This window comes from Oenanthe melanoleuca, chromosome 17 (genome assembly GCF_029582105.1).
Source record: "Oenanthe melanoleuca isolate GR-GAL-2019-014 chromosome 17, OMel1.0, whole genome shotgun sequence".
NCBI lineage: Eukaryota > Metazoa > Chordata > Aves > Passeriformes > Muscicapidae > Oenanthe > Oenanthe melanoleuca.
The window spans coordinates 9,044,138-9,070,726 of NC_079350.1; the positions used below are offsets into that span (position 1 = coordinate 9,044,138).

At 52.9% G+C, this 26,589-nt stretch overlaps 1 protein-coding gene across 1 annotated transcript in view; it reads right to left on the reverse strand.

Moving 5' to 3' along the window:
* LOC130260248 (collagen alpha-1(I) chain-like) overlaps nt 1-26,543 on the reverse strand; it is a 63,715-nt gene extending 37,172 nt beyond the window's left edge. Inside the window, exons 1-5 of the mRNA XM_056505471.1 lie at nt 26,399-26,543; nt 8,571-8,718; nt 7,892-8,050; nt 6,692-6,887; nt 5,897-6,034 (exon numbers count right to left, since the gene is read on the reverse strand). Of these exons, the coding sequence (XP_056361446.1) occupies nt 5,897-6,034; nt 6,692-6,887; nt 7,892-8,050; nt 8,571-8,718; nt 26,399-26,543 (786 nt within the window). The remainder of the gene's footprint in view (nt 1-5,896; nt 6,035-6,691; nt 6,888-7,891; nt 8,051-8,570; nt 8,719-26,398) is intronic.
* Between the last annotated feature and the right edge of the window lie 46 nt (nt 26,544-26,589).

The window sequence follows — 26,589 nt, forward strand, 5'->3', positions numbered from 1 at the left end:
GATGCAGCTAAACCCACCTGGGCTCGACCTCCTCAGCCTCACAGAGCTGGAAAGAAGCTTTGCCCAAAATCTGGGGCATCAGCAGATCCTCCCTGTGCAGCCTGGGGTGGGACCCCTGCACCTCAAGAGCCCCATTCCTCATTTCCACACCCCAGACACGCTCCTGAGGGGGGACAAGGGACAGCAGGGTCCCCACAGCACAGCAGCTCCTCCAGGGGAACACAGGGGATATCTGTTCTCTTCAGAGCAAGTCCTGGAAGGGATAAACCCCACATTTTATCCCATTTTAGCCCATGCACATCCATTTCTTGTGGAGCTGAAATAAAGAATTTTTCTTTCAGAAATTAAACTGTGAAGCAGCACAGTTTTGATGTTACATTTCTGGTGCTCTGAGGGGTTTCTGATTAAAAGCAGGCCTTGAAATACACCTTAAATGGAGAAAAATATAAATCCAAGTACTTCAGTTTCCCAACTTGATTCGTATTTCTCCCTCCAACCATTTTTTCTAGATTTGATCCAAAGTGATCATTTCCTTAAAACATATTTTGCAATCCCCAGGATTGGAAAGTTTCAGCTACAGCAACTTGGTGCCTCATTTTGTAGAGCTTGAAGTGGAAAATGAATGGAAGACAGCAGCACCTCTCTGCTCCACGGGGCTGGTGGATTAACCCCAGGGACACCAACAGCCAAAAATTTAAAAACTGGTTCCTCACAGGACCTGGCAGGTGGTGTCAGGGAATGGTTTGGGTTGGAAAAAACCTTAAAAACTCATCTCATTCCATCCCTGCCAACCTTCCATGGACCAGGCTGCTCAGATTTCCATGCAACTCAACCACCATGAGGAAAAGTGCAGTGAGAATTCCCAAATCCTGTTAACCACGAGCTGTGAGGAGCTGCAGGGGCAGGAGCTGGAACAGCCCCAGGATGTGCCAGCCTGGGAATCCCAGTGGGCACTGGGAGCCCAGAATTCCCACACAGTGAAGAAAAAGGGGTTTTTAATCCAACACTGGACATGGGAAAGGTCCACACTGGAAACTCCCATCTGGCAAGGCTCAGGGGAGAAGGGTCTCTAAGGAAAAATTACTGAGGCACAAGGCTGAATTATATTGGTTTGTGTAAACACAGCTAACAGCCAAAATCAATAGAACCCATCCTTGCTCCTCCAAACTGGCCAAATTTAGAGGAGAACCAGCTGAGAGGGACAAATTTGGAACAGCTCTGAAGTTGTCCAAAAGCGTGAGAGTTGAGTGAGGCATGTGGGGTGGAACTCCCAGAAATTCCAGCTGGGAAGTGGGGAAGGAGCCCAGACTGAAAGCAGCCATGGAGGATGATAAAACAGAAGGGAAAAAAGAAGGAGCTGGCACGTGACAAGCAAGGCAGGGTCTGTGATTTGCAGAAAATTGGATTAAAGAAGGAAAATAATGGCAGGAGAATTCTCTGCCCCAGCCACATCTTGGGTCCAGAACCACAGCAGTGATGTGGGAAGAGCTGGAGAACCCCAGTTGTGTCCACATTTAGAAAATCCAGATGACATAACCAAATGACAATGAAATACTTCCCATTCCAGAGGAGACAGGGAACAGAGGTTTCTCCATCCCAGCCCCAGAACTCAACCCCAAAAGCATTAAAATCAGGCTCTCCCCAAGAGGAGCACTGAATTCTCACTTTGGCTCAGAGAGCTGGGGAAGCTCCAGGGACTGACTGGGAAAAGGCTTTGTGTTGTGCCAATATGGAATTAAAAAAAAAAAAAGGCAAAAACAGAAAAAAAAGGCAAACAGGAAGCTTTGAGTAATTACAGGGCTCTTCCCTCAAGCTGAGCCCAAGCAAAATAACAGAACAACTGACATGGGGCTCATTAATAAAGAAACCACAGATATGTAATTAATGCCATGGTTTTGGAAAGAGTTTCTAACTTGGGATCTTGCCTGAGGAGCCTCAGAGTGTTTCACTGACAAAGATAACAATGCTGTTGGACTTCTGGAGGCTTTTCAGCTGGTAGCACGCTCCAAAAACTCCTAAATGGCAAAGGGGTTAAAGCCCAGCTTGGAGCATCCCTGTTTTCAGCAGCCCAGACAATCAGCATAACATTCTGCACTAATTTTCAGCTGGGTCAGGCTGGTAAAACAGAGTTCAAAGTTCAGAGTCTTCTCGTTGGAAACAGATTTTTTTGTTAATAGAAGTCTCTTCCATCCATCAGGCAAAGGTACAACGTGATTCACTCAAAATCAAAGATAGATGGGACAGGAAGGATGGAATTTTAGGACTGAGTGACCTGAAGGAGTGATTCCCATACCAGCTGTTCTCACTGACAAACCCAAGCACGAGAGAACAGAGGTGCCACGACCCAAACAAGTGTTTGCACAGAGCTTTCACAGCATTTTTAAATCAAGAAGGAATTTTACAACTAGTCTGAACTGCCTAGAAGGTTAAAGTTTTGTCTCTTTGGAAATCTGTGGGATTTAAGCTTTGACTGTTTGGGGAATGGCTTTAGGATCCCAGGTTAAGCTGCCTTGGAAAAGCCATTCAGATCAGGAACCAGCTCAGCCCTCCTGCTCACATTTAGGACAGGCAGTCTCAGAGAAAACAAATTTTTTTTTTGTTTTTTTTTGCAGGAGAAGTGGCTCAGCACCATCCATGTCCCAAAGATTGCTCAGAAATGGCAATTTATTCCTCAAAAAAAAAAAAAAAAAAAAAAAAAAAAAAAAAAAATTGCCAAAAGGAGTGGGCTGCAATTCAGGTACCACTGCCAGTAACAACCTCATCTATTGCCTTCCCCCATTACATCTTCCTCTGCCATCACCCTGAGCCTCCATAATTATTTAGCACTAATTAACAATTAAGGAATCCACCCATGTACTAATTTATTTCTAAATGAACAAAGGAACTGGAAAATAGAGCTGTGGCCTGTCCCTGCAGCAGAGCCGGGCTGCTCCTCATTACTCCCAGACTGCAGTGCCTTTTTTATTCCTAATAAACCTTAATGCCAAAGATTCCAAGGCCTCTCTGCTTCTTATTAAATGCTTGAAAAATAAACTTGTCCCAAATCCAGAATATTGTTCGTTTTCCCCTGCAGACCTATGAATTTCACCACTTTCCTTGTTATGGCAACGCCTTGCCAGGGTCTGGAAGAACCAGCAGGTGGGAATCACATCCCAAAACAGGATCCAGCAGGAGGACAGAGCCCACTTTCCATAAGAGCCCAGGAAAGGTGATTTTGCCACCCCAGTTCATTACAAACCCACCCAGCAAAGCTGGAGCTCGATTCCCCCCTGAGCCTGGAGCAGAGGGATGGACCCGACTGCCAAAATCCCTTGGCAGCTCCAGTTTGGAGTTATCCAGGTATAACCAGGCAGTGAAAGCCAGGTGAGAGAAGAGAGGCTCTCCCCAAAGAGTTAACAGGAACCAGAGGGTGAGGGGAGTGAGGAACTCCAACTGCTCAGTCACACACACACAAATCTCAATTTGCATTTGCTGTTGTTCACTCCCCAGGATGTGTCTGCGCGGAGCTGAACACCAAAGCTTGGCTAAAAACCCCAAATCCAGCAGGAGCACAGAGCCAGCCTCACTCAGAGCTGTCCCTCATGTCCCTGCACATGCACAGGGGCTGGGGGACAGCAGCTCCAGCAGGAGCTCAGCACCAGGAGCAGCAGCAGGTCTGGGGGGCAGCCACCCCTGTGCCAGCACAAGTCCCAGGAAACCACACCAAGGAGGGCCCAGAACTGTTGGTGATACTGCTGGGAACCAGGGGAAAGCAGCCTTGAAGCCTTGGGTTTCTCAGGCTGGGCAAGGACAAGAAATGATAACAATGATCAAACAGCTGCAGGGTGTGTGAGAGATGAGTTGTTTGGCACAAAGCATGTTTTCAGAAAGGTGTTGCCTTCTTGGACCAGTGAGTCTTTTCTACTCTGCTTTGCACGATCTACCCTATGTAGGTGAGTGTTTAAATAAAGCCCTCTCTCTCTTTTGCTTCTCCATTACACAAGGAACTATGTTGCATTATCCTTTTCCCCACTCTCCAATAGCCAAAATGCAACAGAGAACCACAACCACCCCTCCCACAGAGAGCTCCAGCCCTTCCCAGCTCCTCAGTGGCAGGAGCAGTGCTCATCCTGCTTCATCCCAAATCCTGCCACTCTCCTTCCCTCCCAGGCAGATCCACAAATCCTCTGGGGCACCTCATTCCCTGCCCCACCACCACCCCTCTGGCTCCATGCAAACACTCGGGAAATCACCTGAGCACTCACTGTGACCTCCACCAGGTCTGGGACACACCAAGGTATTTTCAAACCATTAAAGAGAGGGGTTGTAGTAAAGAAAATAACAATTACAGCCAAGAAAATCAGAATTAGTGGCACAGGGACACGAGGAATGACAGTGCAGGAGTCGTACCTGAGCAGATGAATCCTGGATTTCATTGGTTTCCTTTGGTACCTGGAGATTTGGAGAGAGAAAAGAGGAGAAATGTCAGTGCCCAAGGGGCAGCAGTGACCTCAGCACGTGTTCATTGTTGGCTCCAGGGCTGAGGAACTGCCTCTGCCGGCACAGGAAGCACCCAGGGAATGCACAGTGGGAGCCAACCCTTCACTGCAACGTGAGGGAATGGCTTCTGATCAAACCTCTCAAGAGTCTGGGTGGGTTTTTGCAGTTTCTGTTGATTTGGAAACTCCTCAGTCCTGAGGAGGGCCTGCCAGGGGTGGGAACTGGGGCGATGTGGGGCAGAATTATCCTGTGGGGATTCACCTGGAGGCAATTCACTGATGCTTAAAATTTAATTAATATTTACTGATACTTAAAGTGTCATTTTGTGTTTAATGGGTGTGACCCCAGAGCCATTCAGGGAAGAGCTCCAGGCCTGCAGAGCTGGGGACAAGGTTTCATTTACAGGTTTGATTTTGGGATGAGCAGGGGTTACACTGGGCACTGGGCCCTTTGTCTGAAGGGAAGCAGTGTGACCAGCTCTGTGTTACACCCTGCCTGCTCCACACTCCAGCAGCTCCTCATCATCAGGGCATTCCCAAAAACCTCCTCTTCAGATAACACACAGCAAGGCAGCCCATCCAGGAGTGCAGCAGCCACTGCAGGGCTGTCCCAGCTGTCACCACTGCATTCCCAGCCTGGATGTGCATCCAGCATCCCCAAGGGATCCCTGGGCACCAGCCCACACCCAGCTCCCTCTCCTGGCACTGCCCTTCCCCAGCAGCTGTGCCAGCTCCTCACCAGAGCACAGGAATGGCTCACACACGGGATGTCCTGCCAAGGTCTGACACCCAGCACTTGCCTCTCCCCAGCTTCTCCCAGCTCCTATGAAGCACTTCCTATGAAGGTGCCTGGCCTAAGATGTGAGGAATTTTCCTGGGCCAACTCCAGCTCCTGAGGAAAGCCTGGGTTCTTCATGTTTTGGGGGATTTATGATGTGATCTGAGCTTTTTGACACAGATATGTTTGTTGAAAATTTGTTGAACGCTGCAACGAAAGCAAAGTCCCCCAAATTTCCATTTTCCAGCAGTGCTGGCAGAACAGAGGGACAGCTTCTGGAAGTGCAGTGCAGTGCTGCTGGGAGTGGGCAGGAATTGCAGGGTGGTGTCCAATTCCCAAGGACAGCTGTCACCTCCTCTCAGAAGCACAGCTCCAGCTGCAGCATTACTCAGAGCTTTCCTGTGCCACACATCCAGTCACAGCCACCCCCAGGCTTTCCCTGGATCCCAAACTCTGCCTTTAACTCACTCTCCTTGGCACCAAACCCATCTGTGACTCGAAGGGATGGAAAAGAACCACCCCCCTTCCTCATACCCCATCCCCAATTGGAGATCCCAGCGATTCCAGGCAACGCCCTGGGTGTGACACCAAGGAAAAGCTTGGCCCAGCACTCTGAATTTGATATCTGCCCCAGCCACACCTGTGGCCAGGCTGTTGGGAGCTCCCAGGGGGCCCTGGTGATGCTGAAGGAGCCAGGGCAGGTTGAGTTGTAGCTGTGGCACTGCTCAGCAGCTGCTGCAGGGTCTCCCATCACGAAGGTCAGCTGTTGCAGAGCGCCCTGGGGGAGACACAGAGAGCAGAGTTTATGCTCCTGCTTCTTCCAGAGGAGAGGGAAAGCTCTGGAAGGGCCTGCAGGGGAGGTCATCTCCAGCTTCTCCCAGCCAGGGATTTCTTTATGGGATGGTTTGGGCAATGAATGTTCCCTCTCCAGCTTCAAGAGTTGCATGGCAGGGACACCTCCCACTGTCCCAGCTGCTCCAGCCCCAGTGTCCAGCCTGGCCTTGGGCACTGCCAGGGATCCAGGGGCAGCCACAGCTGCTCTGGGCACCCTGTGCCAGCCCTGCCCACCCTGCCAGGGAACAATTCCTGCCCAATATCCCATCCATTCCTGCCCTCTGGAAGTCTGAAGCCCTTGGACAGACTTCCCCAAGCAGATCTTTCCATGCTGGCTGCACAGAGACTTCCCTGCATGGTCCAAGTCATGGCCAACACCAGAGGATGAGTGGAAGTCCAACCCAGAGCTGACCTGCCTGCTGCCCCTTGTGCTGCCCTGACCCAAACCCAAGCCCTCTGCACAACCCCAGCCTTTTCTAAGTTCATCCTGCCCAAGCACAGAAATAAATGTTGTTTTGAGAAGAGGTGATGGAATGGATTCCATCAGAGGGAAGCTGCAATCTCACTCACTTGGGTAGAGCAGGCCCTGCCCAGCTCTCACCTTAAAGGGGATCTCAAAGGGCTCGATGAGGCCCCCAATGATGATCAGCCCCTCGGTGTTCACTCCCATCCCAAAATAGTTGGACCAGCTCACTCTGTCCAGCAGCCGACAGTCCACGTGCAGTTCCAGCCTCTCCAGGGAGATGCTGAGAGCCACCTGGTGCCAGTGCCCATCGCCCAGGAAGGACACTGGGAACCTGAGGGGAAGGGGAGACAGCAGCAAACGTCATCCCACACCTTCCCCAGGAGCAGGCTTTACCCCATGGCAGCTCCCAGGGCCCCTCACTCCATCCCTAGAGCACAACAAGGAACCACCCAGGTGTTGGGGAAGATAAAACAGGAATCTTGCAAATATCAATGCCCAGATTCTGAAACCATGAACGAGACTGAAATGAAAGCCACGTTTGAGATGCCAAGCCTTAGTTACTGAATTCCCATGAAACAATGGGATGGCCCCTGGAGGTAATCCCCTCTTGATTGAACAATGCCCTCGGCCAGAGAGCAACTCCAGAGGTCACAAAAAGACCGGCCAGGGTCCAAAGATTAGATCTTAGAGTTTAAAATGTGACAAACTATGCTAATATAAGGATTCCTACAGGCTGTATGTAAACACTATAGAATTTGTATTTTGTATTAGATTGGTTAGTGGAAATTAGAATATTCATTATGGAAGAAGATTTATTGTATTGCAAACAGGAAATCGCTCTCTTGCTCTTCTTCTTGCTCTCTTCTCCCTCTTCTCTCTGTCTCTCTCCCTCCCCCCTTTTATCTCTTTATCCTGCTTTAGGGCTGTGCAGCCCCTAGCAGGCTCCTTTATAATAAACTGCAGCTGTAACCTTCAGCTTCAACAGAGTGCTTGAGTTTTGTCCCCCACTGTCTATCCCGACACAAAAACTCCCGGAGACTCTCGCACCCAGGGATTGTTCCATCACCATCACTTGTTTTCCATGGATTTGGGGATGTCTGCTACCACTTGAGGTGACTGGGTCTTGATTTGTCCCCAGGGATCTGAACATTTTTGTTCTTTCTGGTTCCCAGAGCTGCACCACTTTGGCAAAGTGGAGTTTGGCGGTGACAACCTGCACCAGGTCTGAGGGACATCACCTTCCTTCAGCTGAGCCCACCAGAGAGGGACAGCCTTAACTTGGCCTTGGGAGGAGAAAAGGAAGGATGGAAAAGCAGGAAAAAGGCTGGGACTTACTCGTAGTGTCTCCTTCTGGTGGTGACAAAGACCAGGGCGTGGGGGCTGACCCTGATCTGGAAGAGCACGTGGCTGCGGTGGCTGAGGATGGTCACCAGGCTGGTGTCCTCCTTCAGAGAGTACCTGAGCTTCAGCAGCACGCTCAGCTCCTCTGCAAACCTGCCAGGAAGAGGGGACACGTGCAGCTGCTGCTGGGCCACCAGCAGGATGAAAAAAATTCGAGTCACGGCACAAACGAGCCGAGTGAGAAGGGAAAATAAAGGGAAAAAAGAGCCAACAGTGGTTCCAGCTGAGAGGTTCAAAGAGAAGCAGCCAGGCCTGAATTAGCTTTGTTCATACAGGCCGGGCCAAGGTGTCCTTCCTGCACCCAGCAAGGAACCATCAAAGAACCCCAGGATGATGAGTTGGAGGAAACCTTCCAGCTCATCTCATCCCACCCCCTGCCATGGCAGGGACACCTCCCACTACCCCAGGCTGCTCCAAGCCCCATCCAGCCTGGCCTTGGGCACTGCCAGGGACAGGACAAGCTGCTCCAAAATGTAAGAACTGAAGGAAGTCTGATCTCAGAGCACAGAGAGGCTGAGTTATCTCCATGCCATCACGGTATGGGCTCTCCAAGGAACTCCTCAAATCAACAGCCACGTTTTTGAGCCCATCCCAGCCCCTGAAGGGAGGTTACCTGTCCCCAAAGGCTGCCCTGGTGGGGATGTTGAGGGTTGCATACTGCCCGATCTCCAGGGTCCTGCACTTGCTGTGGTCGTAGCCAAAGGAAACGTTGCTGAGGTCCTGGGCATGGAGAGTGATTTTGTCCAGCAGGTTCACCTCATCTGCGTTGGGGGAGAAGAGAGAGATGCTCAGTAGGCTGAGAAACCTCCACTGCAAGGCTTTGCTCTATTCTCCAACAAGAGAAAAACAGACAAATTGGACAACAGACAAAACCTGCAGGAAGAAGAATGGTAATTTGGGAAATCCATTCACAAATTCAGCAGACTCAGACCATAAAATCCATTCAGACACCTTCACCTTTGAGGAAAAAAATGTTTAAAACCTCAAGGTTCCTTTTCCCTCTCCATTAGCAGGAAGATTTCAGACCTTGGACATCTAAAACCAGGTCCCTCAGTGTGGCAACAACGCTGCCACCAGCAAGGAGTGGGGACAAGGGACAGAGTCAGATCAACCCTTGGTCCAGGATCACCCCAGACCCCACAGCCCCTTCCTGGGAGGGTCTGGACAATCCCACTCGATGATTTGTCAGTGGGAATTGTGCCAGCACCATCTGCACAAGCACCTGCCAGGGCTTGGGAAGCATCCAGCCCCTTGGCTCGCTGTAAGTCCCGCTGTGGATGAGGTGTGAGATTGATGTGAGGGCAGACAAACAGCCCCGGGCATGCTGCGACCTGCCAGGAGATACCCACAGCCCAGACAGGGAAAATAACAAATCAATCAAGCTTTGATCTGCTTCAGACACTCGTGTGTCACTCCTGAGCCATCTCCTTGGAAGATGTTGGATGGGAAGGAATGGAGGAGAGCTGGCTGTTTGTGGGGAGCTGGGATTTCAGCTGGGATTTTCCCAGCTCCCCACATGGGCACAGCATCCACTGGTTTCCAAACCTAAAGCTCAGCAGAGTGAAGGTGCAGCAGCTTTTGGCAGCAGGAACACCAAAAATTGGGTTTTTTTGGGGGGGGGAACTATGAATTCTGTAAGAATTAAAAATTAGAAGGGAGGGTTGTACATTAGAGGGGAATCTCAGGTATCAGGAGTTTGGGAAGTCTGTGCCTCTCAAGTCCCTCAGCCCATGGGGAAAGAGAGAGGGAAATTGGGATAAAAGGAGGCTGCACCCTCCAAAAATCTGAGAGATCCCAGGGCAATGCCCCATGGCCTCTCCCTTTATTGGAATAAAGCAGAAAGGACTCCTCTGTCTCCTTTTTTGACATAAACCTCTGGTGTTGGTGGATTAATTTTCCTGACAGCAGGCAGCTGTTCCTGCTTCTCCTTCCATCCACTGGTGCCAGTGGCACATCCACTCCCTGCTGTTCCCATTTCCCTCCCATCCAAGCATCCCTAAGGGCACCTCCAGAAGGCACCCGAGGTGAGCTCTGAGCTGCAGCTCTCAGCTCCCAGGGCTGCTTATGCAACAGGATTCCAACCTCCTCCTCCTCCTCCTCCCTGCTCCGGAGAACAAGGATAATTCGGGTCTGACCCCGTGGCTGCAAGTCCAGGAGGAGACAGAGCCAAGGCAGGAAGAAAAGCAACCAGGACATTTCCCACGGAGGATGCTGGACCCATTATGGCAGAGTGAATGCAGCCACCCACCCACAGAGAGGACAGCAAATTCCAGGGGAGAGAAACCTTTTTGGGAAGAAAGAGCTCGGCTGCAGGCATTGTCTGGGCAGGAAAAAGGGAGCACAGGTTCTCCTGGAGCTCATTACCCCAGCTGCAGCTGTGCTGCTGCTCCTTTGTGCCTGCCCAGCACGGGGGGCTCTGCGGGTGGGGAAGGGGCTGCTGCAGGCAGGATGACCCCGAGTAAGGATAAGCTGGCTGCAGGGAAAACTGGGGCAGCAAAGGAAGAGAGTTTTAGGAGCAGGGAAGAGTTTCAGAGCTGCTAAAGGTGCAGGGCTGTCAGCTTTGTCCTCCCCGGGGTAAGTCTCAATTAAATTAATTACTGAATTATAGGGAGCCAGCACTGGAATTGCTTATCCCTGGATTCTGGGGGATTCCTTTAGAAAAACCTAAAAAGATCCCAATAAAGTCTGTGTGATGCTGAGTGGGGACAAGTGCCATAAACATTGGCCCTCACTGTCGCTCGTAAATAAACTTCTCTTTATTGCTCCATTGTCAAAGTCAATTAACAGCAAATTCTCCAGTCTCTCCCACTCCAGGGACTTGTTCCCAGCACCAGCCTTCCTAGAACCTCCTTCTCTGTGGTTTTATTAAAAAAAAAAACCACAAAACCAAACATGTTTTATAGAGTTGGAAGACAAGCAGAAATAAACACCAAAGCCATGAAGGGATGATCCCAAAATCCTGCTCTGGATGGGATGGACAGCCCAGGCTGGGAAGAGCTCACAGCCAGGGTTTGTAGCCCTGATTTCCACCATCCTCTGGTTCTGATCACTGAGTCCCAGGATCATATAAACCTCTGGTGTTGGTGGATTAATTTTCCTTACAGTTCCTGCTTCTCCTTCCATCCACTGGTGCCAGTGGCACATCCACTCCCTGCTGTTCCCATTTCCCTCCCATCCAAGCATCCCTAAGGGCACCTCCAGCAGAGCAGGGCAGGAGCACCAGCCCCGACCTTCCCCTTCAACACAGCTCCCAAGAACAAAAAAATAAATTCAAAATGAGTGTTCCCCAGCCTAACAAGCTGCCATTTCCCAGCCAAACAGCGCTCAGATTTTCACCCCAGGCAAAACATGTGCACGTTTGTGATTCACTCTGCTGCCAGGTTTCTGTACAAACGATTGAATTGCTGAGGTTTCAACCTTGACTCAACTCCCAAACGCTCCTCCAGGCTCCTCTGGCAGAGCTCATCACCTCCCACCTCTGGTATTTCTACACCCAAATTATCTTTGGGTGCCTGGGAGCCTCCAGAGTCCCTGAGGAGCTGCTGTGGGAGTCACTGAGAGCCCCAAAAAATATTTCCTCTTCTAAACTCCTTTCAGCAGCTCCCACAACGCTGGAACCAGAGCTCAGGAGGCAAATAAACATCAACCAGGATTTTATTCATGTGCAGAGAAGCTGCCAAACCCCAAAAATGGTGCTGGAGGCACCACCATGCCAAGCCCCAGGAGGGGCTGAACCCTCTGGAGCTCCCTGGGCTGAGGAGGCTCCACAGCTGGAAAATTGGATGAGGATGAGCATGGATGGGGATGAAGATGAGCAGGGATGGGGATGAAGATGAGCAGGGATGGGGATGAAGATGAGCAGGGATGGGGATGAAGATGAGCAGGGATGGGGATGAAGATGAGCATGGATGGGAATGAAGATGAGCATGGATGGGGATGAGGATGAGCATGGATGGGGCTGAAGAAGCTTCCAGAAACTTCCAGAGTGGGTCAGATCCCAAGGAGGACACGCTCAGCACTGGGGCATGGGCCAATCTTTGTGCAAAAGCCCCTTGCTGGACGGGGACACCTCCAGCCCTTTTTCCTCTCCAGGGTTCCAAATCCTCTTTTTCCTCTGAAAAACTTCCCATCCAAAGCCTGCCTCGTGCCCATTCCTGTATTTTCTGCTCCAAAGGCTCCATTGGAGCATCTCACCATCAACAACGATTTCCCAGCTCAAACCAATTTTCCTTTCTCTCTATTTCTTCACTAACCTAAAGAATTTTCCAGATTTTTTTTTTTTTTTTTAATGCAGTAGAAACCAGAGGAGAATATTTTTTTATTTCTTTTTTCCCTGAAACCTCCACTTTTTGAGCCTGGATTATTTATCACAAGTAAAGCTGAAAAGAGCCCAGGTCAGACACACTCCCCCATCCTGCTGCCTCTGCACAGGGAATTACGTGGATTTGGGGAGAGCCCAGACAGAGCTGACAAGTCTTGTTGGAACAGCAGAGATAGCTCTGCCCTGAAAAAAAAAAAAATATATATATATATAAAATCTGCTCTTCATTCCTCCCTCTGCCTTTGAGTGGGGGAAAACATTTGTTAGTGATTCATCACTTCCCTGAGCAGCCCAGACTGAGGAAAAAAATGGATTTGGGATGTGGGGGAGCTCTCAGGGTTAAAGGGAATTGCTGGAAAGAAATCGTGTGTTAAATAGAAAACTTTCCCAATATTTGAGTAAAAGAAAGGGAAAAAGAAAAAAGGAAAATGAGTCAGTTTGAGTCAGCCAGAAATGAAAGGTTTCACTCAGTGGATGAGCTGCCTCTTTCTTGTTTCCTTTTATTCAGTGTAAGTTCACTTTAATTAAACTGAAACTGTTTGAAAGTGAAAATTCAGTGTTATTTTTAACCCCTGGAGATGACAGGACAGCTCCTCCCTCCTCCAGTAAACCATTTTTTGGCTTTTTTTAAAATTTACTCTTTTTTTTTTTTTTTTTTTTTTCCACAAACCCCAGGAAACCCAACAGTTTTAAGGTGCTGGAGTCCCACTCCCACTTCCTGCTTGGACATTTTCCACCTGATCAGACCCAGTTTCACCAGCCTTCACCAATTCCACTGAGCTCCAGACTCCTGAGCTCTCCCTCAATTCCCTGCTCCTTTACCTGGAAGCACCAACCTGAGGAGCATCCCCAAGCAGAGAATCCCTCCAAATTCTATTCCACATCTTCAACTGCCTCAGAATGCTCTGGATTCTCTCACGTCTGACAATGCAGCCAATATTTTGCTGCATCCCCATTCCACCTCATTTTCAAGCCACCCCCAGAACAGAAAAACTCTGGAGCAGTAGAGAGGATCCCTGGAATTTCCACCTGGAAAACCCAGGGGAGGAGCCAAGCATTTCCTACCCAGATAAAAACTGAGATTTTGGACACCAAGGAACCTTCTTCCCACTGGATCCCAGAGGAAAACCAGACCTTTCCACATCATCCCTGGAGCTTCAGAGGAAACTGCACCTTCTCCAGGAGCACTGCTCCAGCTGAACCACATCTGCCCCTGCAGGAGGATGCAGCCACCATTGAATGGGACTGTGCCAACACCCTGACTGACTGACGGGTGTCAGCTTGGATTCTGACTCTGGCAGGGTTGGGATTGTTCTGTGTAATACTGCATTTCTATTTTAATTTTCCTAGTAAAGAACTGTTATTCCTAATTCCCCAATCTTTGCCTGAGAGCCCCTTAATTTCAAAATTATAATAATTTGGAGGAAGGGGGTTTACATTCTCCATTTCAAAGAGAAACTTTTGCCTTTATTGGCAGACACCTGTCCTGCACACCAGGACAGCAGGGCAATCTGCTGGAACCAGCAGCACTGGCACAGCCTGGAGGAGCTGCAGTGGAGGTGACACCTCCAGCATCCCTGTGGGACCAGCAGGTGACAACTGTGACTTTGCAGCGTGGCCCCAAGGAAGGACAGGGTGGAAAAACTGGGATCCCACTGGATAGAAATCTCCAAAATCCCTCTGCACATCTCACTTGGGAGCCCTTGGACATGAACAAGCCCCTGCTGCTGCACAGCTCTGCCCCTCAGGGCTCTCCCAAAAATATCCCTACAAAATGAACAGCTCTGCAAAGCTCCCTGAGAGTCTGGAGTGCTGCAGATACAGCTGCTCTGCTCCACACCTGCATTTCCTGAGGGCACTAAGCCTCACTTTCCTGTCCAACTCCAGCAATTCCTGCAGGATTTATCCAGCCAGCAGCTCCTCCAAACCCACCAGGCTGAGCTTGCTTTGCAGTCATCAGATTAAATGTCCTGGAGGTGGCTGCAGCATCTCCCCCGCCGGGCTGGAGCAGTGTTCCAGCCTTTCCAGCACACTCCAGTGCTCTGGGAGCAGCAGCACCACATCAAGGAATGGCTTTGCTGCTTCTTTCCTGGTTTGGAAGTGAAGCAAACAAAGAAAAGTAAAAAGTGGAGTTGGCTTGAGCTGCTGTGCCATTCCCATCCAAGCTGCAGCTAAAGATCCGAGGGATCAGCTCAGCCCCAAGTACTGCATTCTTTTAATTCACTGTAAAATCTGACAAAACAAGGTTAAATCACACACCTGCACAGCCACGGGGCTGTTCCCTCTGCCACAGCCTCACCAGGACACTGCTGCAGGGTGTGGACAGGCTCACATACCTCTTATCCCTAAAACATTTGATTCCTGCATTTCAAGAGCCTGCCCAACCCTCTGCCCATCCCCCAGCTCTGCCAAGGCCAGCACTGACCCATGTCCCCAAATCCCCACAGCATTTCAGTCCCTCCAGGGATGGGGCTCCACCACTGCCCTGAGCAGCCTGGGCTTGAAAACCTTCCTTCCCACGAAGGAATTTTCCCTCATTTCCAATCTGAACCTGCCCTGGTGCAACCTGAGGCTGTTTCCTTTTATCCCATCAAGAAAGAGCAAGGAGCAGTTTCTTTTCTAGGGAAAACCACAGGGAAGGAAATGGGATTTCCAGCCCAGAGCAGGGAGCCCCATGTGATGGTGTTGGCAGCAAACTGTGGATCACAATGAGGACAAACCCCAGCAGGGGTGTGGGGGATCCTGAGGAGCTGCAGGGGGAGGTTTTGCTCTGCCCCACTGCAGAAGGAGCTCCAAACATGAGGAATTCATGTTTTAAACATGACATCAGCCACCAGCCAGCTCCTGGCTCCTGCTCCCTGCTCAGAGCCAGCAGCTCTGGGAAGTCTTGGAGATGACAACTCTTGATGTGAAGGCTTAAAAAAATAATCCACCTACTCTCCTCCAGCCTTAACCCACTTCTAGGTGTGAGTTGAGAAAAATCCTCTCATTTATCCCAGCAGAGAACATCCATCTCCATGCAGTGGGAATTCCTGTCCCTTGCTTCCTGCAGCCAGCTCTGCAGTATGGGCAGCAGCAAACAGGGAATTGTGGAATTGTTCAGGCTGGAAAAGCCCCCAAAGTCACTGAGCCCCACTGTTCCCACAGCTCTGCCAAGGCCACCCCTGACCCAGGCCCCCAAGTGCCACATCCAGGGATGGGGGCTCCAAACCTCCCTGGGAGTCTCTTCCAATGTTTAATCACCTTTTCACGGGGAAATTCCTGCTGCTGTCCACCCTGAGCTCCCCTGCCCAGCCTGAGCCGTTCCCTCTCCTCCTGTCCCTGTTCCCTGTTCCCCTCCCAGTGTCCTCTCCTGTCAGGGAGTTGTGCAGAGCCAGAAATTCCCCCTGAGCCTCCTTTTCTCCCTTCCCAGCTCCCTCAGCCTCTCCTGGGGCTCCAGCCCCTTCCCCAGCTCTGTTCCTGCCCTGGGTAGCAGCGATTCCCAGGAGTGGGTCATTGCTGCTGCCTCAGTCCCTCCTTGAGCAGGGAGGGGGGTGAGCACAGTCCCAGCCAGGCTCTGGCTGCTTTATCAGCCCGTTTATCTCGGCTACTTCCAGCCCTACTCTGTTTCCAATCAGCATCCCCAACCTGCTCTGGCCTGTGGGAATTCCAGTAAAAGCCTGGGAGGAATATAAAAATGAAACAAAAACACATCCAGGGAGATTAAAGCTGAGAAAAGGCAACTGTGTGCTGAGGAAAGGAGCAGGGTTCATGTTCTCACATCACTCTGGGTTCATTCCATGGGAGGGTGGGCAGGGAGCAGCTGTGGCTGCCCCTGGATCCCTGGAAGGGTCCAAGGCCAGGCTGGACACTGGGGACAGGGGATGGGATAATGGGATAATGGGATGGGATGGGATGGGATGGGATGGGATGGGATGGGATGGGATGGGATGGGATGGGATTTAAGGTCCCTTCCCACCCAAACCAGTCCATGGATTCCATGAAAAACCTCCCTTGGGTCAACACTGCCTCAGCCCCTACCAAGCTGCAGCAGAGCCGTGTTCACAACCTGCTCCTGCAAACTGTTTCTGAAGAGGGAAAGCAAACAGAGCAAATTGAAAACAACAACAGAGGAGCTGTTAATTAGGACCAGGAGGTCATTCCGGGGTCAATTCCCAGCCATGGCCACTCCCTGAGCTGCTGCTCACATGCACAGCAGCTCTGGGCTGCACCTTCCTGGGAGGAGATTTAATGTTCCCCAGCATGGGCAGGACCCTCTGGACTGAAAATCCGAGCCCAGTTCAGTCTCAGAGCGAGCCCAGGGCCCTGGAGCTGCATTTGGGAGCACTCCCCACTTGCTGATGTAGACAAAGACTTAATACTCCAGCTGCTGGACTCATTAACAGCCCTAAACCTCTCTTTAATTAAACTTCCTGAGCCTCACAGCCATGGAGAACAGCACAGGAAACCTGACTGCTCGTGGTTCAAGCACAAAAACTGGATGCAAAAAGTTCAGAGGCAATTTTTTGTTATTTAGTCTTTTAAAACTTTTGGTTTTGTTTTCTTGGGGGGGGGGGGGATGTGTGTGGGGTTTTTGGGAATTTATTTGGGGAGAGTTGTTTGGGGTTTTTTTTTTTGGGTTTCATTTGTTTGTGGGGTTTTTGTTGTTGGGATTTTTGGTGGTGTTTTGTTTTGTTTGGTTTGGGTTGGTTTTTTTTTATTTTGTTTGTTTGTTTTGTTTTTTTTGGTTTTTTGGGGTTTTTTTTTAAAGCCAGGAGCTTATGATCCCATCTGGAAAATCACCCAGCCCCTCTCTGTGCTCAGGAGGATGCCAATGCCCATCCACACACCCAGCCCTGATGAAAGTTTCCATCCCCTCACTAATCCTAAAACCAGGTTGGTGTGGCCAGTGCCTGTCCAACCCCAAACCCTCTCCCTGGCTGCAGCACCACACTCCTGGATGGCCCCAGATGGGGAATTCACACCTGGAGAGAAACTCATCACCTTCCTCCCCAGGGACACCTGGGCAAGGAACAGCCTGCCAGGAGCTGCTGAGGTTGTGATCCATCCCCTCCTGCCCCCTGTGCCACCCTGGCCAGGTGAAACACCCCAGGGACCTCCTGGCTCTCTGGATGGATGAACCCAGAGTGGGCCATGGCAGAGGAGGAACCTGTTTTCCCTTTCTGCACATCAGGAGAGGAGCATGGACTGAGCCCCCTGGGTGTCCCTGTGCTGCTCTGCAGCTCAGCCCCTGGGACTCCCCAGCTGCTGCAGGACCAGGAAGGGATTAACCACAACCAGAAGGTTTCCTCTTCAAAGTATCCCCGAAAATGCACTCCTGGAAGCCAGGAGGGGATCAGGCTGGAGTTCACTCCTCACCCTGTGACACTCAAACTCCCAGCACAGCTCCGACCCTTTCCCTGCAGGAACCAGCAATGAAAGGAGCAGGGATGCTGGGGCCACCCCTGTGTTTGGGGGGGTCCCTTTGAGGGCTGTCCCCACCACCACATCCCAACACATCCCAAAAAAAGGAGCCTGGAGAGACCCCAGAGGCGGGAGCACGTGCCTGCCAGATGCTGCTGCTGTGCAGAGGGGAGGGGAGCTGCGGGCTGGGGTCACCAGCCGTGCCTGAGGGGCTCCTGGAGCTGGGGCCGTGCAGGGGGAGGGAGCAGGGAGGAAATACCAGCCTGGGGGAGGAAAAGCCATCCCGGGTGGATTCCCGGTCACGTTTTCATGTCTGGCTCAGGGATGGGGGTCCCTGGCTCAGGGGAGGGGGCAGAGCAGCCCCACACGCTGGGACAGCCTGGGCTGCCCCTTCCTGCAGCCCCCCAGGGTTTTGGGGGTGTTTTTAGTGGTTTTGTTGTTGTTGTTGTTGTTGTTTTATGGCTTTGTTTTTTTGCAAGGATTCCGTCAGAAATAAATGCAGAGCTCAAATTCAACCCCACTGCAGGCATTTCAAAGGTCTGGTGTCCACTCTGCAAGTACAGTCCAGTGGCACAGCCTCTTCCTCACAGTGGGGCTGCAGGGCTGGAAAATTCCAGATTAAAGGAGTCTCAAGGGGGTCCAGCATCCCACTCCTCCAATTCCAGCACCAAGCTGACCCCAGCATTTGAGCAGGGGCTGCGGGGCTGCTGTTCCTACGAGAAGTGTGGGATCACAGTCTGGGCTCAGCCTCCTCCCCCTGCTCCTTCCCCTCTGTGTGAAATGCTGCACTGGGAGCTGCAATTCCCTCAAATCTGACCAAGTCTGGAGCTGTCTCCATGCCCTGGGAGCTCCTGGAGTGTGTCAGCCCTGTCTCCTTTGCCCATTCTGGTATCACTTGGCTCCCAGCCCTCGGCAGGAGGAAGCTGCAGCCTCTGATGTAACCCCAGACCCTCCTCCCCAAGGCTGGAGACCAAGTTAAACAAAACCAGACTGCAAATCTCGGAAACAAGAGCCCAGACACAAAGGAACAGCTTTGGAATTGCCCTGGATCAGGATGGAGCTGCCCAGAGCAGCTGCACCATCTCCACAAGTCCCCTCCAAGGTGAATTATGCCCTGGAAATGTCTCTGAAACACCTCCTGCCACTGCACAAACACACCTGCAACGCCCCAGCAGCCATGAAAGGGGATTTTTGGCAGCCCAGCTCTTCCAGAGAGCAGCAGGAACTACACCAGTAACACCAGTTAGTGCTGCTGGAGCACTGTCACCCCTGCCCACCAAGAGCCTCGACCACCTGGTACATTTTAAACAGAAAAAATTAAAATCTGGAACATTCAATGACAAAACCCACAAATATGACATTTAAGCACTGCCTGCTATAGCTGTGCTTGGGATAAACAGCAAGGCACAGCATTTTTCCTGCTTCAGGTCAATTTTGGGACACTTTTTCTCAACCAGCACTCAAAAAAAAGGTGATAGAGTGGTCAGTGAGTGTGGGATCATGCAGGAAATAACCCCACTGTGATCTGGCCCAGGGGATCTGTGGCTGCTCCATCCAGGAGCAGCCTGGGACACTGGGAGGGGTCCCTGGTGGATGAGATGAGCTTTAAGGTCCCTTCCACCCCAAACCTGTAATTCCATGATTTTGTGGTCTGCTGTCCTACAGAGAACAGGCCAGAGAGCATTTCCTGCTTAATTCCTACTTTAAGACCAACAGTTGTGGCTGAATTTGGAAAAAGATCTTTCCCTTCAGGAGAAACATCTCATCTGGATTTAAAGCCTTGCCAGCTGCTGAAACTACCACAAGCCAGCCTTGGGGCAGGCCAGGAGCAAATGAAATAATAAATACAAGAAACATGTGGGCTGTGAGAGCTGACGTGGGAGTCACAATTAAAACCAGCAGAGCTGGGGGAGAAAATTAACAGCACTTTTAGTGCAGAAGGTGGAGGGTTTGCAGGATTCCCCAAAGCCTCCTCAGATGGAGAGGAAAACCACAAGTGAGGCATTACAGGATGAATTATTGTGGGTTCAGAGCTCAGTGTGCCCCAGGCAGGAGCCTGAGCTCTGCTTTAGGAAGAAAACTGAGGAAGGGGGAGCTCAGAGACTTTTTACAGCTGAAAGGTGGAAACCTGATAAAGAGGGAACCATGCTCACCTGGTCACCAGCCAGGCCAAGGGTGGCACGAGGGACACCCTGTCCTGTCCCATGACATGAATCCCACCCCCATCTTTCATTTGCCATCCTCAGAACTGAAACATCCACAAAGCTCCAGGAATGCAGGAAAAAAAAAAAAAAAAAAAAAAAAAAAGGGAAAATGAAAAAAGAAAAAGCACAGGAGTTGATTAAAAATCTGCTCACACAAAAGTCGCTGCCAGAAACTGAGATCTGACTTCAAAACTCCTCTGCATCTCTAACGACCTTTTAATAGCTCTCATTACAGAACATCTCCCTCAGCCCTGCCAAAGCAGAGCCCAGATTTCCACAGGCAAAGCCCAGCTGTTTCACTGATCCCTTCCAGGACTTCAAACAAGAATTACCAACGCAGCTCTGTCAAAGGAAAGGTTCCACTCCTGGGTGCTGCTGCCTTCCTTGCATGGCAGCTCCTTTAACCTGCCTCTTTAATCAGGCATTTCCCACTCCCAGCAGGAGCTGCCGTGGAAAATGTGGCTTAGAAATGAAGGTACAGCAGCAGGGAAGCAGAGAAGGTAATAAATGAAATGTCTCTCTTTCACAGTGAGCAGAAATTACCTGTCTCCTGTACTGTTCATCTTCAGTATAAACACATTTAGTTGTTTATAGAGGAAATGAGAGGATGATGGAATGGTTTGGGTGGGAAGGGAACTTAAATCCCATCCAGTGCCACCCCTGCCATGCAGGGACACTCCCACTGTCCCCAGTGTCCAGCCTGGCCTTGGGCACTGCCAGGGATCCAGGGGCAGCCACAGCTGCTCTGGGCACCCTGTGCCAGCCCTGCCCACCCTGCCAGGGAACAATTCCTGCCCAAGATCCCATCTAATCCTGGAAAAGCCATTCCCTGTGTCCTGTCCCTCCATCCCTTGTCCCCAGTCCCTCTCCAGCTCTCCTGGAGCCCCTTCAGTCCCTGGCAGGGGCTCTGAGCTCTCCCTGGATCCTTCTCCTCTCCAGGTGAGCACCCCCAGCTCTCTCACTCCCCAAAACCCCAAGCTCTGGGATCCATGGGTGCTGTGCACATGGAGAACATCCCAGTGAATCCTCTTCACCCCACAACTCCCTGGTGTCCACGCCTGGGATTTCTTCTACTCCCTCTTTGAATTTAGGGACCTTTCAGGGATGGGTGAGGTCCCCCTCAGGCCATGCCCTGCTCCACAGCAGCTTCCCCTGCTGGGATCTGCTCCAGGGAAATCCAGCAGCTCCTGCTGGACCTGGAAGGGCACAAACCTGGCACGAAGCAGGAGTGGCAGGGAGGGAAGGCTGCAGGGCCAGACAGAGCACGGGGGCAGGATCACAGCCCCGCTCCCAAACACGGCTGGCAGGTCAAAAAAGGAAAAGGAGAGGAGCTAATGGAACCAAATCCCTGGCTGGCTGTGTTTCCCCAGCTCAGAGCTGCTGCAGAAGGAGGGGAGGCGTCTGTCTCACACCATTCCCTGCTGGGCAGATGGAGCAGCAGCACAGCTCCCAGGGCTGTGCAGAGGGACAAACGTGGGAGCTGCAGCCCTGCTCTGTGCCACCCACCGGGGCTGCTCCCTTCCCCAGGAATCCCCACCCTGCTGCTGGCTGCTGCACAGGATGGAGAGCAGGGAACAGCACCCAGCCCCAGCCACAGCGTCCCAGGATGTGGGCGCTGCTGGAGGCTCGTGGAGAAACCCAACCTGGATTTTTCCCAGGATGTTGACTTTTCTCAGCTCCAGCCAGGATCTTTCCCAGGCTGGGGATCTTCCTCAGAGACAAAACAAGAGAAGGAAGAAAGAAAACACAGACAGACACCTGGTGTTGAGCACTGAGCTGTGTGTCTCTTTTTGCACAAAGCATGTTTTCAAAGAGGTGTTGCTTCTTTGACCAATGACTCTTTTCTACTTTGTTTTTTGTGATCTATCCTATATAAATGCCATGGATTTTCAATATATCACTTTTCTTGCTGCTTGGAAGAGGAGTGGTGTTGCTGGGTTCTTTCACCACTCCCCACAGTGACACCAGGAATGTTTGGGAGGAATCCTTGGAAGGATCCTTGGGAAGGACCTTAGGGATCCCCCAGTTCCAACCCCACTGTGTCACCTCTCCAGTGACATCGGGCATCTCACAACCAGGCCTCTCCCTATCCCAAAAACACAAAATTATCAGGGATCCTGGGGAGCTTCTGCCATCAAAACCCCCCAGAGGAGCCAGTGGGAGATCCCAGGGCTCTCCCTGCCCCATGCTCCCTCTGTTCTCTCCAGGTTTTCCAGCTCCAAGCAATGGGAACATCAGCTGCATCTCCTGCCCAGCTCCCAGCAGGGAGGATCAGCCCTTCAGCTCCCACAGATGAGTTTGGGACTGCAGAGCCTTCAGATGTGTCTGCAACCCCTCACCCACCTCCTCCTGCCATCCTCCGTCCCTCCATGTCCCTCTGTCCTGCCGTGTCCTTCTGTCCTCCTATGTCCCTCTGTCCTGCTATGTCCCTCCATCCCTCTATGTCCCTCTGTCCTGCCGTGTCCTTCTGTCCTTCCATGTCCCTCTGTCCCTCCATGTCCCTCTGTCCTGCTGTGTCTCTCCATCCCTCCATATTCCTCTGTCCATCCATGTCCCTCTGTCCTGCTGTGTCCCTCTGTCCTGCTGTGTCCCTCCATCCCTCCGTGTCCCTCCATCCCTCCGTGTCCCTCCCTGCCGTCCTGCTCTGTCCCTCTGTCCCTCCGTGTCCCTCCATCCCTCCGTGTCCCTCTGTCCTTCCATGTCCCTCTGTCCCTCTGTCCTGCCGTGTCCCTCCTTCCCTCAATCCCTCCATGTCCCTCTGTCCTGCCCTGTCCCTCCATCCCTCCGTGTCCCTCTGTCCCTCCATCCCTCCGTGTCCCTCTGTCCTGCCCTGTCCCTCCATCCCTCCGTGTCCCTCTGTCCTGCCCTGTCCCTCCGTCCCTCCATCCCCTCCCCTCGCCCCTGTCGCCCGGAGCCACGCGCCGGGTCCCCGTTGTCCCCAGCAGCCCCGGGATCAGCGCGATGTGCCCCGAGGTTCCCTTTAACCCCGCAGGCACCGCGCTGCCGGCAGCGCCGCCAATTAGTGCCGCACTAATTGCCGTCCTTGCGGCGCAGAAACGCCCTGTCAGGCTTGAGGTGCGCTAAACAGAAGCTGCTTTTTGTCATCGCGCTGCTCTCTGCAGTTCCTGGAGCGGCAAAGGCACGGGAGGAGGGTGCTTAAACCCCGCAGAGTTTTGTTTTTTTTTTTTCCTTAATTGATGACCCCAGGAGAGCAAAGCTTTGCAGCCGAGCGCTGCTCGCGGGGTGAATGAAGCCTCCGCAGCGTGAAGGAACAGCGGGGACACGGAATCCCTTCGCCACCAGCCCGCAGGAAGGGAGGAAGCTTTTCCCTGTGCCAGTGTCCCCAGGTGCCCCCAGCATCCCACAGAGCAGGGATGCTCAGCCTCTCCATCCCCGGGGAATGGGAGGGAAGGGCACAGAGCCAGCCGGGTTTGTCTAAAAACGATGCCCAGCAAACCCAGAGTTCAGAGAAGGGAGCCCTGCAAACGGATCTGAAGCACAAACACAGGCGGGTTTTTTTCCTCCTCCCTCTGGAGCACAAGAGGAGCCCATGAAGGAGCTCAGGAAGAAAAGCTGGATTGTAAAAGTGCCCTGGTGGGCTCAGTCTGGGGTTCCAGAACTCCTGAGAGCCCTCAGGGTTTGGTTTTTCATGCCTTGCCCTCCCAGGGGCAAAGCTTCAAGGGGAAGCTCCCAGCTGCTCTCTGTGCTGGGGGCAAAGGCAGTGACCCCTGTGCTTATTCCACTTTAAATGCACAATTTAGGGTCTTGTCAAGGGGAAAAAAATTGGTAATTCCATATAATTGCCTAATTAAGGACGGCATGACACTCCATGGAATGGAGAGTCAAACAGAAGTTACACAAAGGCTGCAAATCTGGGATTTCTGGATTTTTAAGAAGTGTAACTAGGAACTAGTTAAGATTATCAGCACCAGGCCCAGACACAAACATGATATAATATAAACAAATATATATCTATATAAAAATATATATAAAGCACATGCAACTGTACACAGACAGCACTGATACAACACAATTTATATATAACTTTCCATATTTTCATCAGCTTCAATGTTTCATTTACCAAATCCATGTGCACATACATTCCCAAGAGATCCCAGATTTGAGGACCTTGCACAATGCTGGATCTGACATTTCAGAGTCTCAGGCCTCCAGCAGGATAATTTCCTGAAAACCTATTTTCCCCCAAAACCTCAAGCAGAAATGCCATCTGCAGGAGCCAAGCTGTGCATTTTTGGATGCATCCCTTAATTAAGCAGATTTTAATTGGACGACTCCAGCTTTAATTAATGGCAAATTGTTCGTGCACTTTCCTTTTTGGATCTCATTCCCAGACAGGATTTTCTGGGTTGATTTGGGGGAGTTTTGTGTTTTGCAGAGTGGGGTTGCAATTATCATTTACTTCATTTCATGAGGGAAAAGCTCAGAGCTGCTGGGCTCCCACTGAACCAAGGAGCTCTCACTCTCTCCTTCTTAAGCAGAGCATCCCAGGAATGGTGGGAGGGGCTCAGCAAAGCCCTGGAGACCCCCAGGTTGTGAGGATAGGGCTCAGCTGGGGCTCATCCCAAATCCAAAATTCCCTGCCAGTGCCACCCCCATCCCACAGCACTGCAGGGGGAATTCTTAGGAATTGTTGCAGCTCCCAACAAAAAAAGAACCAGAGGAGGCCCAGGAGCTGCTCCCAGGGCTGGAGCCCCTCTGGGGCCAGGCTGGGAGAGCTGGGGGTGCTCACCTGGAGAGGAGAAGCTCCAGGCAGAGCTCAGAGCCCCTGCCAGGGCCTAAAGGGGCTCCAGGAGAGCTGGAGAGGGACTGGGGACAAGGGATGGAGGGACAGGACACAGGGAATGGCTTTTCCAGGATTAGATGGGATCTTGGGCAGGAATTGTTCCCTGGCAGGGTGGGCAGGGCTGGCACAGGGTGCCCAGAGCAGCTGTGGCTGCCCCTGGATCCCTGGCAGTGCCCAAGGCCAGGCTGGACATTGGGGACACTGGGAGGGGTCCCTGCCATGGCAGGGGTGGATCAATTTGAGCTTTAATGTCCTTTCCAACCCAAACCAGTTCAGGATTCCAGGATTCTATGATGTGAGAGATCCAAGAAGCCACACAGAAATCCCAGCAAAGCCGGTGGCTCTGTCCCGCAGGGACAGGGACCCACAGCCTGCTCCGGGCCCCGCTGTGACACAGGGACACGGCACAAGGGTCGGTCCCTGCCCGCCCCCGGCAGCTCACGGGGGACGCCCCTCGCTGTCGGCGAAGCCTTTTCTACCCCGGAACATTTTTGGCTGCCCCGTGGCCGGAACGCCGGGGCACATGGGGGGTCCCCTTCACCCCCATGGCCAGGAACAGCGGCCGCAGAGCTCCGGGGGTCCCGGCAGAGCCGCTCTCCCCTTTCCCCGCGGCGCCGGGCTCCAGCGCATCCCATCGGGACAGCCAGCATCCCGTCGGGACAGCCCGCATCCCGTCGGGACAGCCCGCATCCCATCGGGACAGCCAGCATCCCATCGGGACCGCCCGCATCCCATTGGGACAGCCCCATCCCATCGGGACAGCCCCATCCCCTCGGGACAGCCCCATCCCATCGGGACAGCCCGCATCCCATCGGGACAGCCCGCATCCCGTCGGGACAGCCCGCATCCCATCGGGACAGCCAGCATCCCATCGGGACCGCCCGCATCCCATCGGGACAGCCCCATCCCATCGGGACAGCCCCATCCCCTCGGGACAGCCCGCATCCCATCGGGACAGCCCGCATCCCATCGGGACAGCCCGCATCCCATTGGGGACAGCCCCATCCCATCGGGACAGCCCGTATCCCATCGGGACAGCCCCATCCCGTCGGGACAGCCCGCATCCCATTGGGGACAGCCCGCATCCCATTGGGGACAGCCCGCATCCCATCGGGACAGCCCGCATCCCATCGGGACAGCCCGCATCCCATCGGGACAGCCCGCATCCCATTGGGGACAGCCCGCATCCCGTCGGGACAGCCCGCATCCCGTCGGGACAGCCCGCATCCCATCGGGACAGCCCGCATCCCATCGGGACAGCCCCATCCCATCGGGACAGCCCGCATCCTGTCGGGACAGCCCGCATCCTGTCGGGACAGCCCCATCCCATCGGGACAGCCCCATCCCATCGGGACAGCCCGCATCCCATCGGGGACAGCCCGCATCCCATCCGGGACAGCCCGCATCCCATCCGGGACAGCCCGCATCCCATCGGGACAGCCCGCATCCCATCGGGACAGCCCCATCCCATCGGGACAGCCCCATCCCATCGGGACAGCCCGCATCCCGTCGGGACAGCCCGCATCCCATCGGGACGGCCCGCATCCCATCGGGACGGCCCGCATCCCATCGGGACCGCCCGCATCCCATCGGGACAGCCCGCATCCCATCGGGACAGCCCGCATCCCGTCGGGACCGCCCGCATCCCTGCCCGGGACGCCCCGCTGAGCGCCCAGGGATCTCCCCGGACCCCCGGCCGCCGGTCCTACCTGTGTCCAGCCCGGAGCCCGGCTCGGGGGCGGCCAGCGCCGCCGGGCACAGGGACAGGGCCAGGGCCAGGGCGCAGAGCAGCGCCAGCGCCCCGGAGCGCATGGTGCCCGCAGCCGGCCCCGCCGCATCCCGGCCCCGCCGCATCCCGGCCCGGCCCCGCCGCCGGGACAGGCACGGCCCCCGCCCCCGC